The sequence below is a fragment of the Phyllobates terribilis genome, unplaced genomic scaffold (genome assembly GCF_046119375.1).
Source record: "Phyllobates terribilis strain yellow unplaced genomic scaffold, ASM4611937v1 Scaffold_2__4_contigs__length_985480577, whole genome shotgun sequence".
In the NCBI taxonomy this organism is placed as follows: Eukaryota; Metazoa; Chordata; class Amphibia; order Anura; family Dendrobatidae; genus Phyllobates; species Phyllobates terribilis.
In genome coordinates, this window is record NW_027362762.1 from 928803796 (window position 1) to 928818748 (window position 14953).

At 43.7% G+C, this 14953-nt stretch overlaps 1 protein-coding gene across 1 annotated transcript; it reads right to left on the reverse strand.

Annotated features, from left to right (window-relative positions):
• Positions 1–424: 424 nt before the first annotated feature.
• SOD1 (superoxide dismutase 1) lies at positions 425–13616 on the reverse strand. The gene is made up of 5 exons (XM_073668316.1): positions 13451–13616; positions 10118–10211; positions 6419–6488; positions 4515–4629; positions 425–713 (listed from the first exon to the last, which is right to left on the reverse strand). Exons 1-5 carry the CDS (start codon positions 13514–13516, stop codon positions 606–608), a joined length of 453 nt encoding a protein of 150 aa, XP_073524417.1. The 5' UTR covers positions 13517–13616; the 3' UTR covers positions 425–605.
• Positions 13617–14953: the final 1337 nt, after the last annotated feature.

The window sequence follows — 14953 nt, forward strand, 5'->3', positions numbered from 1 at the left end:
ACAAGTCTGAAGTCACTGACTGCAGACTCATAAATCCTCACAGTGTACGCAGGATTCTCAGTGCCAGAATTGTGACCGCAAGTATGCGATTTGCATCAATGTGGTCACATGCAGACTAGACATGTTTGGTCTTGATCAATAGAAGTGAATTTAGACCAGACAAGTCTAGTTGGAATGTGGCTGTAAGTATGCAAATTGCATACTGAGATCGCATGATCACCCACTCCCAGAAAATTCTGACTGGAGACTTGTATCCCAAGGCTTGACAACACCTTCAAGGCAAAGAAACAATAGTGGTATGAAATTTGCACAAATCTTAACTATAGCCATAAAAGGTACTTTGGCTAGGGAGGGAATACTCATTCATCTATCAATCTAGCCACACAAAGCTATGAACATAAGACACGCTTTCACTTCCTTCACATAATGGAAACACTTAGACATTTATTTCAATGACTAAACAACTGGAATTATTCCAAAGTTTTATATAAAATGATGCAACGTCACAGCCGCTGACAGCACAGGAGAAATAAAGAGAACTATGCTGCAGATAAACAGGAGCAGTTTCTTGGGCAGTTGATGGCAAATCTTTGACCCTCTCGTCATTACTGACAGATCCCGACGACTCCACAGGCCAGACGACCACCAGCATTGCCAGTCACCAGACTCTCATTGTCACCACCTTTCCCCAAATCATCTTCTTTCTCATGAACCTGAAGTGGTGAAAAAAAAAAAAAGCCGCATTATATCAAATTTTATATTGTGATCTAAGATACTGTCATCTCATTGGTGCCTAAAGTGAAGTTTGCCCAGTGCTGACAATTGGGGGAACCAGCTTCCATTGTGGTCATATTTTGTAATCCACCATCTAGGTCCCATAATACCAGATTATTGGTGTTGTGCTATATTATTACTTCACAGCACAGTAATAAGGAACAACATCAGTTATGGCAGCCGCAAACCACAATGACATTTGGTCAGAGGGATATTTAACCCTTTCCTTGACATTGAACACACCAATACATCCAATGTCAGGTCCTGGTGTGATGCGGGCTCAGAAGTTGAGCTTGCATCATCTACCTCTAATAGCAGTAGTTATAGCTCTGCCCGCTGCAGTAACGCTGTCCATTGCCGACAGCAGCGGTCACAGAGCAACCCAGGTGAAGGAGGGACGAGGGGCACACGTCCCCCCCTGCATGATCACACCAACAGAACTGTGCTTGGAAAATCTGCAGCATCTCGGGATACAAACCCCATGAATCTGCAGGGAGTTAACCCCTTTACCCCCGAGGGTGGTTTGCACGTTAATGACCAGGCTAATTTTTACAATTCTGACCACTGTCACTTTATGAGGTAATTACTCTGGAACGCTTCAACGGATCCCCCTGATTCTGAGATTGTTTTTTCGTGACATATTGTACTTCATGATAGTGGTAAAAGTTTTGATATCACTCACGTTTGTGAGAAAAATCGGAAATTTGGCGAAAATTTTGAAAATTTTGCAATTTTCAAAGTTTTAATTTTTATGCCCTTAAAGCAAAGATATGTCACACAAAATAGTTACTAAATAACATTTCCCACATGTCTACTTTACATCAGCACAATTTTGGAACCAAAATTATTTTTTTTTTGTTAGGGAGCTATGAAGGTTAAAAGTTGACCAGCGATTTTTCATTTTTAAAATTTACAAAACCATTTTTTAAGGGACCACATCACATTTGAAGTCACTTTGAGGGGTCTTTATGACAGAAAATACCCAAAAGTGACACCATTCTAAAAACTGCACCCCTCAAGGTGCTCAAAACCACATTCAAGAACTTTATTAACCCTTCAGGTGCTTCACAGGAATTTTTGGAATGTGGAAGAAAAAAAAAAATTAACATTTAACTTTTTTCACAAAAATGTTACTTTAGACAATTTTTTTTTATTTTTGCAAGGGTAACCGGAAAAAATGGACCCCAAAATTTGTTGTGCAATTTCCCCAGAGCACGCAGATACCCTCCATATGTGGGGAAAAACACAGTTTGGGCGCACGGCAGGGCTCAGAAGGGAAGGAGCGCCATTTAACTTTTTGATTGTAAAATTTGCTTGAATAATTAGCGGACGCCATGTTGCGTTTGGGGAGCCCCTGATGTGGGCAGTTTCCACTGTTTAGGCACAAGTGACACCATTTTGGAAACTAGACCCCCTCAGGGAACTTATCTAGATGTGTGGCGAGTACCCTGAACCCCCAGGTGCTTCACAGAAGTTTATAACATTGAACCGTAAAAATAAAATTTTCACATTTTTTCAACAAAAATGTTTTTTCAGCCCCCAATTTTGCATTTTCATAAGGGTAATAGGAGAAATTGCACCATGCAATTTGTTGTGCAATTTCTCCTGAGTAAGCAGATACCCCATATGTGGGGGGAAACAACTGTTTGGGCGCACGGCAGGGTTTGGAAGGGAAGGAGCGCTATTTGACTTTTTAAATGTAAAATTTGCTTGAATAATTAGCGGACGCCATGTTGCGTTTGGAGAGCCCCTGATGTGCCTAAATGATGGAAAGCACACCCCCTCCTTCCCCCCAGTGACTCCATTTTGGAACTAAACCCCTCAAGGATTTTATCGAGGAGTATAGTGAACATTTTGAACCCAGAGGTACAACAGAAATTGATAACATTAGGTCATCATATTGAATAAGTTGTCATTAGTCTTGAGCCCAAGTGCTCGCTACTTGAGTTTGCATCGGGTGCTCGGGTATGCACCAAGTATCCCAGATGCTCAAGTGACATGCTCGAGTCCCTGCCCCGCATGTTTCACGGTTATTAGACACCCAAAAGAAAACATGCAGTGATCACTCGTGCATGGCAGGCAATCCCCGCAAGGTTTTTTGGCTGTATAACAGCTGCAAAACATTTGGGGCGGAGACTCAAGCATATAACTCGAGCACCCGCTATACTCGGTGCATACCCGAGCACTTGCGGTCAACATAAGTCGCCATATCTATGTAATTTTTTTTTTCTTTACTTCTGAAAAAGTCCCAGGCCCAACCCCGGCTTAACCCCAGCCCAACGTTTATTTTTTACACCGTTCCTCGTGCGGTATAAGTGATTAGACGTTTATTATTCGGGTTGGTGCAATTACAGCGATACCAAATTCATATTGGGTTTTTATGATTGACAGCTGTCACACTAACAGATGAATTTTTTCGCAAAGACTAGTTTTTACATTGCCATATTTTGAGAGCTATAATTTTTCCATATTACGGCCGACAGTCATGTGACGGCTTCTTTTTTGCGAGACAAGTTGACGTTTACTGGTACCATTTTCAGGCACGTGACATTTTTCGATCGCTTTCTATTCTGATTTTTAGAAGGCAGAATAAACAAATAATTCAGGAATTGTTTTTTTATGCTGTTCTGTGTGTGGTAAAATTGATAAGGCAGCTTTATTCTTCGGGTCAGTGCGTTTACAGCGGTACTATATATATATATTTTTTTGGGCGCTTTTACACAAACTATTTTATAGAAAAAAATAGTTTTTGCATCGCTTTATTCTGCGAGCTATACTTTATTTTTTGGCCGTTGGGGCTGTATGTCAGCTTGTTTTTTGTGGGACAAGATGACGTTTTCAGCGGTACCATTTTTATTTACATTAGTCTTTTTGATTGCGTTTTATTCCATTTTTTGTTTGGCGGTATGATAAAACAGTTATGTTTTGTTTTTTATTTATTTTTTTACCGTGTTCACTAAAGGGGTTAACTAGTGGGACAGTTTTATAGATCAGGTTGTTCAGGATTGCGGCGATACCAAATGTGTACTTTTAGTGGTTTATTTTTTTTCATAAGATTATTTATTTATGGGTAAAATATATATATTTTTTTATTAATTCATTTTTTTATATATATTTTTACAAAAAAAATTTTTTTTTCACTCTGACATTACTCTTTCACATTGTCCCACTATGGGACTTTCACTTTTTGCAGCCTGATCGGCTGTATAGCATGGAGGGCAGCAGCTCCCTATGCCAGGCAGCCTGTCAGCACTGCACAGGGAGAAGTAACTTTGGTCGTACACTGCGCATGACCGAAGCAACTTCCTGCTTCCTGGTGTCCCGGATGTTGTCATGATGACGTCGGGTCACCATGGCAACATCCGGGACCGGATTCAGACGCCGCGAGACGCCAACAGAGAAGGTAAATATCGCGCTTACCTCCTCTTGCCACCGGAATGCTGCGATCGATTTAGATCGCAGCATTTTGGGGGTTAATGTGCCAGGAGCAGTGCGGGACCACTCCCTGCACATAGCACCTGGTGTCAGCTGTAACAATCAGCCGACACCCAGCGGCAATCTCACCCGTGCTGCTTGTGTGCAGGCGAAATCGCCAGGGCGTATTAATACGTATAAGGCCCAGGGCACAGATACGTATTAATACGCCCTGGGCCAGAAAGGGGTTAAAAAGGGACCTATATTTTTAGTGTTAGATTTAAATAGGTCAGTATCCAATGACAATACCTTCTGTTACCACTCACCACAGCTGTGCGACCTACGATGTTGTTTGGTCCTTCCAGTGAAATCATCTTATCTTTGATCTCAAAATCTGCCTTGCCGTCTTTGGAGGTTATGTTCCCGAGATCCCCAACATGCCTGAGGGAAACAGTAGATGAAAGGGTATGCAAGGACAAGGCAATCTCAATTACCATATTTTTCAGACTATAGACACTTTTCTCCTCCAAAATTTTGGAGAAAAGTGGGGGGGTGCATCTTATAGTCTGATATACATAAATACTGTGGCTGTGGGGGAGCGAAAGCAGCAGAGTAGCAGGGCATAGGAGGTAGCAGCCGCCTGCTGCAGCCTACACTGTGCCCGAAGAAAATGAATATTCACTGCTCCCCACACCCATGAGGAGCAGTGAATATTCAGTTTCTTTAATAGCCAGCACACTGGCTGCAGCGCAGCTCCTGGTACGTATGGCACTCTTCATCCCTGTATGTTTGGCCCCCTTCATCCTGGTATGCTTGCACCCCCTGATCCCTGTCATGCTGCTCAAAAAAAAACAAACCTCACCTCTCTCCTCCAGCACTGCGTCCTGCTCTGCTGCCGACAGGGTTCTCACTGTGTGAGCCGCGCATGGCGTCCCTGACATGCGCCCTCAGTGATCTGCTGTGCCGGAATAGTCACTGCTCCCCACGCTGGGACTGTATGCGTGGGGAGCAGTGACCATTCATTCTCCCTAATAGCACGCACACTGTAGCCGCAGCGTGGCTCCTGCTGCTGTTCTGTGGTCAAGTGTGCCCGCTATTTAAGTCCATGCATATTCCTGTCGGCAGCAGAGCGGGACGCAGCGCTGGAGTAGAGAGGAGGAGCGTATGATTGTTTATTTTTTTGTGTGCAGCTTGATAGGAATCAGGGGGGGCCCCAAGCATACCAGGATGAGGGGGGGGTTCATACATACAGGGATGAAGGGTGCCAAGCATACCAGGATGAGGGGGGGGGGCATATATACAGGGATGAATGGTGCTATACATACAAGGAAGAGGGATGAGGGGGCCATACATACCAGGATGGGGGGGGGGGGATGAGGGCTGCCATGCATTACAAGGAGGGGGCCATATATACTAGGATGGAGGATATTCACATAATTGGGGGACATTACCCATAACAGTGTCAGCAGCAGACCCCCTTCCCCTTAACAGGGCATCATGACCACATTTTTTGCTTAAATTCTTTCTATTTTCCTCCTCTAAAACAGAGGTGCATCTTATAGTCGGAAAAATACAGTACTCCTCTGCTGTAATTTACACAATGTCCTACATGCTACCTTAAAGGGGTTGTCTGGAACTTTCACATTGATTGGCAGCAAGTTGTGCAGAGTTGGATGACACAGCTGGGTATAACAGATCAGTATCAGTTCTGTCCTCCACACTGTCCGCCTACTGTTTTTTTTTTGTCTTTTTTGGAGGAGGCTGTAGCATATTGAGAATCAATGATCAGGTAGAACATTGCAGATTCCATTACCATCTGTCTTGGCCCATATAGGAGTTTTAAAGTAGCAGTCAACCCTTTTGTCTTGTGCACAATGTGGGAAGGCCAGAATCTCAAGTTCATGTACTAAGTGGCATGAGATATTTTGGACTTTGTCTTCAGAATTATTTTATCTGAGGGAACAATTCCCATGTAAAAAAATAAATAAAATTTAAGCTCAGGCCAGACCTGCCTGGTAACATGAAAGCTCTGCACCTCCACACTGGTTCAGCTCCTAGAGAAAAGGAATAGCAGATCTGCCTTCACGTCAATGATTAAAGCAGTAACACGTGAACCAAGGCTGGTATAGCAAAGCCATAACTTGATTAAATAAATAAAGTTCTGTGCAACTAAACCATCAGAGTAAAAGTCCAGTAAAGCAGTGTATAGGTCCCAGCAATCAGCAGTTACCTCACGTCATCTTCTGGCGCTCCGTGCGTCTTGCCATATGGGTTGAAGTGTGGGCCGGCACTGACACAACCTGCAGAGACAGGACATGTTCTAGGTTACATTAAAGTGCTGAGATCCATGTTGGATGGTAGAAGTTAGAGGTTCCAATTAATATTGCAGATTGAATGGCTCCATACATTAAAATTTAAAGAGCTGTGTGCATTATCTAGTCTGTAGGAAAGCGCTGCTCCCCAGAGCTGACAGTTCAGACCTGTGGTGCAGCCATGCAGCTGGTCTAACCAGGGAGCACGCAGAGCCTGCAAGTGGCATGCGCTCCTTACCCAGGTAACCAGTCACTGACTGTAGGCCAGCCGGGGACCCAGCTTTAAGGTACAGAATTAAAAAGGAGTTTCTCAAAAACAGAAATGACTTGAGGTAAATTGCAAAATGGTACTTTTTTCAAGCCTTTAAAACAGCCACAGTCATCTGAAACAAAGCAAAATCTAGCCAAGAGTTGTCTCTGGTATTACAGAAGTTTGAATGTAGCCCTTTTTTTTTTTTTTTTTTACATTAAAGCAACCATGTCTTTTCCTTTTCAAATCCTGGACAACCTTCCACACTTCCAGTTTACCAAGAATTGGGCACAGATCTCATTGCTAACATGGGAGTCCTTTCCATTTGGTCAAACATACATAACATCTGCTGGGGAAGCAGCACAGGAGCCCCCCTGTAGTACATGACCCATAGGCTGCCTTCAAACGTCTGTTTCCAGTACATGTGGTTTCCCTTTTTCCACAGACAAAGCACGTACCCATTATAACTTCAGCTGCTATGCACATATTTTTACACAGACATGTCTTTCCGGCAGAATGGACGACAAGGGCCAATACAAGCCTATGGGTCCGTGAAAAACACGTACAAGCACACAGATGGCATCCATGTGCAGTTTGTGTTTAACATTGCAAGCATAGGAGAAGATTTGTCATTTCTTTTCATACGCACCTACCGGTTTTTCACATATGCATTTAATACAGACGTGTAAAGGAGGCCCTAATGTCATCCTCCACCTACTACTAGTAGTGATGAGCGCAAGTGCTTGTTACTAGGTTTGCACCAAGTATTGCAGGTGCATTTAGCTGGTCAGATACGATATTTGAAGTGTTGGATAAGCAGTGATAAACTCACTAATGCAGAAGCGCATCTTATACATTTTTTAAATGGGAATACACCATGGGCTATATTAGAAGGCTCCCACAGGCCACCACAGGGCTTATTATTTGCACATAGCCTAGCGATACAGGTGTGGTGTGAGTGTAGGTGTATCGCGAGATTTACTGATCAAATGGGAGAAACCCAAATGTTGGGACAACCCTGAATTTCCGCAGCTTAAAAACCTACAGGACACAATCTTCTGGAAGCAACAAGGAACAACACTTAATCAGATTTTTGAAAACAAAATTTTATTGGCATTTGATCAAATTCATATAAAGTTTGGAATCCCTCATAGGGACTTCTACAGATATCTACAAATGAGGCATGCCATAACAAACCAATTCCCACATCCTAGGAGGCGAATATCTAAATACCCATTAATAGGAGTACTAAAAACTCAAGGACCCACAGGCGTGGCATCTTCTCTATATACCTTTCTACTGAACTCTAAAATCACTTCTACCCAACTTGTTGTTGAGAGTAAATGGCAGCAATTAATCCCTTCTATAACTGATAATCAGTGGAATGATGCGGTGGAGGCGCATATGGTGGTGTCACCAGCCGCCAATAATAAATGAATTCAATTATATATACTACATCAATCTTACCTGACCCCAGTGAGAATGTATAGATTTGGTAGAATGGCATCTGAAGAGTGCCACAGATGTGGGGAATCAGGAGCGGATTTCTGGCATCTTATTTGGAATTGTGGGATAATACGAAGATATTGGGGTGAAGCGATAACTACACTAGAACAGATAATTGGGATACCAATTGAATGTAGTCCAGCGTTGTGTCTTGGGTATTGTGGACGAGGAAATGTGGACACACTATGATCGGATATTCCTTTGGGAGGTTATATTTATGGCCAGGAAAGCGATAGCACTAAGATGGATGGGAGGGAAATCTACTATTAACCAATGGAAAAATATAGTGAATGACAGAATACTGTATGAAAATATAGTATATAGGAATAGGGGCTGTCCCAAGAAATTCCAAAGGATATGGGAAAGATAGTGTGATTCGCCCTTAACACACTTGTCCCCTGGTGCCATGACTTCACTAATCTCACGTTACGAGTCCTGATATATGCCCTTTTGAGTGCATGGGAAAGGACATACATGGGCTGTAAGAGTGTACCTCTATTGCAACTGTAATTGATAGATATATATATATATATATACACACACACACTGAATTCTGATAATGAATGGGCCGGTTTAGTAAAGAGTTCAGTGCTCCACAATGAAGCTTATGTTTCAAACTATTTGTTTTCTTCTAATTGTTTACTCTGATTATTGAGAATGTGATGTAAATTGTATTAAACTGAGGAATGGTTAATGTTTGGAATACCCTGACCTTATATTATGACAGTATCTGTTTATAACCATTATCCTGAGGAATTTTTCAATGTCACAGGTGCTCGAGTGACATGTTTGAGTGCTCATGGCAGCATGTTTCACAGCTGTTACAGCTACAAGACATGCAGGGATTGCCTAACAAACAGGCAATCCCAGCATGTTTTGCGCCAGTCTATCAGCAGCTAAATATGCAGCAGCGGAGACCAGAGCATCTCACTCGACCACCCACGATACTCTGAATACCCCCAAGCACCCCAGGCAAACTTCTAGGAACAAGCACTTGCGCTCATCACTACTAAGGCTGAACACAACTACAGACCGTAAGGGTGATTTAACATTGTGTTCAGGCACCTGTTCCTTGGCCCCACCAGTGCTTGCATCTGAACCCCTCACAAAACAGCATTTGGAAGTATGTGCACACAGTGCAATAGAGTATAATGGTGCCAACATCGTGAATGTGCACTCTGACATGCATCATTTTTGGAAGTGTACACCTACTGGAGACGAATGCTAAAAAGCAGTCTACTACATCTGGGTGTTCTCCTCCAGTAGGCGTACACGCCCAAAACGATGCATGTCAGGGCACACGTTCGGTCTGCCGGTACCATTAAAGTCAATGGCCCCATCGGCGCATACGTTTCCAGTTTTGTGGGTGGTTTGGACGTAAATCCTGACAGGAACACCTAACAGATGCCTTAACGCAATGTGAAAGCACTCTAAGTTTTGTTAAAGAAAAGTGACTTCTAGGACAGAAGAGCTTCTACTTCTACATTGCCTACATTGTTCTGTAAATAGAAAATCTTATTCAGATATAAAGTGAATATTCCCACCTGATTAGTGGTCATTTTAGAGGCCAGACCCTCAGTAATTGTGAAAAAAAAAACAATGCAGTGCTGGTTTAGCACTGTATCCCTTAAGCAGAACCTGGATCTATTTGACTGGGGTTACACTGCAGCTCGTAGCCAGTGGCCAAAACACAACACTAGCCCGGCGTCTACCTCAGCTCTGGATCGGTGCAGGTTTTACACCATCTGATCATAAATTGAATTCTATGATTTGCATTTAGAGCGCACTTATAAGAAAAGTGCAGTAAATGAAGGGGACGGCAGGAGTGAAGGCAGATTAAAGAGTGGTTTATCTCACTCACCATTAGTGTTATCTCCATAAGCATGGATATGGAAGCCGTGAAGCCCATCTGTCAGACCAGTAATAGTGCCCTTTACAGTCACTTGACCGCCATCCTGTAGAAAAAAAAACATATATCACAATATCTTCTAAGCAAAGTGTCTTGCCACTTAATCCTCGAGCTACAGCCTAGAATATGAGAAGCTGCCTGGAGCCACAGATTCAACTCCTACAGCAAACTGGTCCACATGGCAGCATACAGTGCGAGCCGGCAGCAGTCACGTTGCGGCCAACTCATTGCAGATGCACTTGACAATAGGGCAGATCTTCCCTGGGATCAGTGAAGCTGTGAAAATCCCAGTTTCTAATAAATATTCTTCCTGATAAAATACTGTAGAAACATTGCAGCTCAAAATCTTACAGAGCAAGTGCACCTACCCTAATCCTGTGTTCTTCCCCTTCACCGCCCCTGTACACTTATCGCTCAAATGCAAACACTGAGCTGGCAAGAAACATTACCTGACCAAACCAATCTCCAAACCACTAAGCTCCTTTATTAATGGGGTTATCCAGGACTTTTTGAATATTGGGCCAAGAACTAGCAGGAAGGTAGTTGCCAACTACCTGCCTACTCTGCATGGGGACGATCTCAGACGGCAACTCTGATGCTCAATTTCACCTCATCAAAAGAGCAGCTCTTCTTCCACTCGGTTGATTGGGTGTCACTGCCGATGTAATGCTGATTAACAGCCAGCTCCCCATAATTACATAGAGGGCAGTGGGCTGTTTATCAGCATGACATCAGCAGTACACCCAGTCAACAGCACAGGAGAGAAGCCTTTATACACTGACAAACAAAAAAATACATTTTTGGCTTACCCTTTTTGTATATGTGTGTATAATATATATCTACCCCGCCCCACATCTCCCAAATCCTGGTGCGCATGGTACCCCGCCCCTCACCGCCCAAATCCTGGTACGCATGGTACCCCGCCCCTCACCTCCCAAATCCCAGTACGCATGATACCCCGCCCCTCACCCCCCTCAATCCCGGTACGCGTGGCCCCTCCCCTCACCCCCCCCAACCTGGTATACATGGTACCCCTCATCCCTTTCATGCTGCACATACAAATAACCTGATGAATGAATTCTGTAGGTCAAGTAAGGGATCAAGCTCTTTGGTAGTCTGTAGCATTCACATTTATTTCCATAAACTTCTAGATAAAGTCCAAACGATAGAGATAGATATATATCTCTTTATTTATTCACTGCATGTGATTTGGCATTAACTATTTTACTCTTTCATTCATTGACTGGCCACCTACCCCTCTCCCATCATTCATTTTCATATTATACAAATGCCAAATCAGTTCTCATACTTTGCACTGACTTGGGCCAACAGCCCGAAACACCGTGTATTCAAATTGATATTCTGATTTGGCTTTTATCCTAAGTCCTATTGCACGACTCGTTAAAGGGTTGATTGTGACTTGTAGGATTGCGGCTTTCAATAGGTGGCACTATAGCATTCAAGTCCTCTTTCTCTGAAGAGGCAATTTGCATACTAAATTTCCCAGAGGAGCATTGCACGGCAAATAAGCCTCCTTACTTTGGCATGCCAGAGCCGGTGTGTCACTCTCCACAAGGAGAAACGTTACCCCTTAGACCTAATATTGTACATACATTTTTACATTTATCATTCACTTTCTTCCTCCTGCTGTGTTTTTTTTCACCCTCTTGTGTTCCCTTATTTTAATACACTCGTCTTTTATTAATTGTATGGTATTAGTCCAATAAACATTTGTATTTATATGTAAACATTTTGGCTGCACCATTCTTAGGTTTTTCTACACCTTTATAGAAACGGTAGTCATTTTCGGCAACCCCCTTTAACCTATTGTGTCTGACTGTAAAGTGCAACTTCAGTGCAGAGTTGCTTTAAGTTGGGGAAGAGCGAGTGGGTAGAAATCCCATGTGTGCATTACACACAAAGGTTACACAAGGAGATCATGTACCAGCAAAACCAGTAATGTGTTGGAGAGGTTGAGATCTAATGCCCTGCAGCCTCGGATGCACTTTTTTTGTACCTTTGACCTCATTTTGTCAAGACTACAAGTCCAAAGAGCAGCATGTGAGATGTGCAGAGAGCCCAGAGGCCTGACCAGGGTGCAATCCTCTTATAACAAGATGAATGGATTCCCACCTGTCTGCAGTTCACTTATGGCCCCCCAGAGCTGACAGAAAGCCACATGCATTTGAAACGCATTGCTGCTATGCTACTCTTGTAAATAGCATGTTTACATAATTTTTCAATAACTCTGCAAGTTTAAGAAGCTGGGTCACAATTTTTTTTTTCTTCATTGCAAAAAAAAAAAAGTGAACAGAAAAATAGCGAGTCACAAAATGTGTGTGTGGCTACATACTATTCAAAAAGCTTTGCTACTTTTCCCCTTGATAAATGGCTCACAGCAGGTGAGATGCTCTGCAGGTCATTATGCAATTCATAGGGTTATACCTGTTGCAAACTCAGTTAAAAAGCAAAAGTTGGGGATTTGGGGGGGGGGGGGGGGGGTTAAGCTACATCTTGTCCTTAATAAATAAGTGCATCAAAACTTTACTCCTGCCCCTTCATTCACAGCAATAATGTCAGACCCCCCCCCCCCCAGATCATTAGTTTCACATGTGAATACCCAGTCTGTTAATGATGTGACCAGCTCACATTGGGTCTCTGGCAGTAGCTTCTATCACATGACAGCAGATATCACAAAGTGTGGAACTTTGCTACAGTATATTAAAGAGTTCCTTTTTTCCCCAAAAAAACACAATAAAAGTTGCTGCTAATCAATGATGGGTGCAGTAGTACTTGCTCTAGCAGCTGTACACACTGGCATCCAGCCTGGCTGTATATTGTGCCCATTGTGTGCCAAGGGAGGACTTGCTCATGTTGAGGCACTAGCCTGGATGTTATGCAAGCAGCCATGGATGAGGTTATGTAACTGCCACAAGAGGCCAATGATCAGCCCTGGAGATCTATACCGGTACTACAACTCCCAGCAGGGTGCCAAGGTATGCTGCGAGTTGTAGTTTAACATCAGCAGAAGCAACAGGCTGCAGACTACTGGTGCAGATCTAGGCCGCACCCTGCTGAACTCGCAGCCTGGGACTTGTAGTGCTACACCAGCTGCACCCCTACAACTACTGTATAACTGCACACAGCCCAGCAGCGCCCTCATTACTGAGCATGCGCCACTCCAGGTCCCGTGAATCAGCAAAACGGCCGGATCCTGGGGATCAGCACATACACTGCACGGGGGTCTGCAGAGAAGAGGAAGGACAAAAGAACAAAACGGCTTGCCTGGTTGAAGTGCACGACTCCGGTCACATTCCCGGTGCCTTTCAGGACGCACACTGCTTTCACCATGTCTGCAAACTGCACGCTCACACTGACTGACTGACTAGGCCGGGCGCAACACTGTGCACGGACTTATATAAGCTGCAGCGGTGCCCTTTGACCAATAGTAGAGGCGTTCCCGGGTCGCGCCTCCTTACTGCTGACCAATCAGAGGCTGATTTAGGCGCACGTGACAGCTTAGAGCCGTTCCTGTCATAGAGCGGGCGGGAAAATTCACCAGAGAAGTCTCGTCCTGTCAGATGTCACACACAGCGCCGTGCACTGACACACTGGGGGGCACTGACACAGGGGGACTCTGATGACAACTGGTATTTTCTGCATGTGAAGCAGTTGATGTAGTTTCTTGAGTAAAAAAAAAAAAAGTTTCAAGTGGAAAGTGCTTCATGAGGAAAAAGCTCATTTTTGGGGGGGGAAATTTCTGACCGAGTTTTGGAACTTTGTTTTAAGTTTTTTTTGAAGCAGGGTTGAAAAGCAATGTCTGACTTTCATTTGTTCATTTCCGTGGATTTTTAATTTATTATTACTTTTGTCAGATTCAAGTTATTTCTGTGACCATTGTGGGTTTTTCTTTCAGTAAATGAGGGGTACCAACAATTTTGACCACATATGTATTTGCTAATATTATTATTATTACACCTACTACATATTGGGATAGGGTCTATGAGATGGGAATACCCCTTTAAGGTTTCTGCATCTCTTGGCAGGAAAAATGCTGCAGAAAAAACATGCTTTTTGACACGTTTTTTTATGTGTTTTTGTATAGCAGTGGCTGAGGGGAGAAGTAGTCTCCTCAGCCGGCGTCTACCATCTGTGCCTTCTCCATTGCTACATGCACAGCACTAAAGAAGCACCATGTGCACAGTAATGAGGCGCGCTGGCGACTCCTCTTCTTCCATACACAGTCGTCATGTGATCGCTACCTACAGGAAAGGAGCTGCTGTGTCAGAGGAGACCTGGACAACTCTGCTATGCAGCCTTGAGATTGCATTTACCCTGTAACTGAGGCTAACCCAGGTTACAGGGGAAACAAGATAAATATATTTCAATATTTAAAGGCGTCCATAAAGGTCTTTTATGACCTAATGTGGTGTGCACAATATGTAAAAAAAAATTCCTCTATCAATCCAAATTGCTGTTACTAGCCCCTCCCCCGTAAAAAAAAAGTGTCCGATATACCACGTTTTTCGGATTCTAAGACACACCTTCCCCCCCCCAAAATTTAGGGGAAAAATGGGAATGCGTCTTATAATCCGAATTGTAGCTGTGGTGAAGCTTTTCGGCTATGGTGGAGCGAGTCCCAGGGTCACTACTGCCGGGCAATAGCTGCAGGCCCCAGGCCGGTAGGACAAGGTGCTCCGCGGTGCAGGGGCTCATCCGACATATTGTGAAAGCCCGGAGCCCCGCACTTCCCATACTTTCTTATGCTGTGGACCCGGGAAAATGGCC

Coding starts and splice junctions, on each gene's coding strand:
- SOD1 (XM_073668316.1), bottom strand. CDS start 13,516: ATGGTGAAAGCAGTGTGCGTCCTGAAAGGCACCGGGAATGTGACCGGA. Junction 10,212..13,450: donor GAGTCGTGCACTTCAACCAG/GCAAGCCGTTTT, acceptor TTTTTTCTACAG/GATGGCGGTCAAGTGACTGT. Junction 6,489..10,117: donor TTATGGAGATAACACTAATG/GTGAGTGAGATA, acceptor CTGTCTCTGCAG/GTTGTGTCAGTGCCGGCCCA.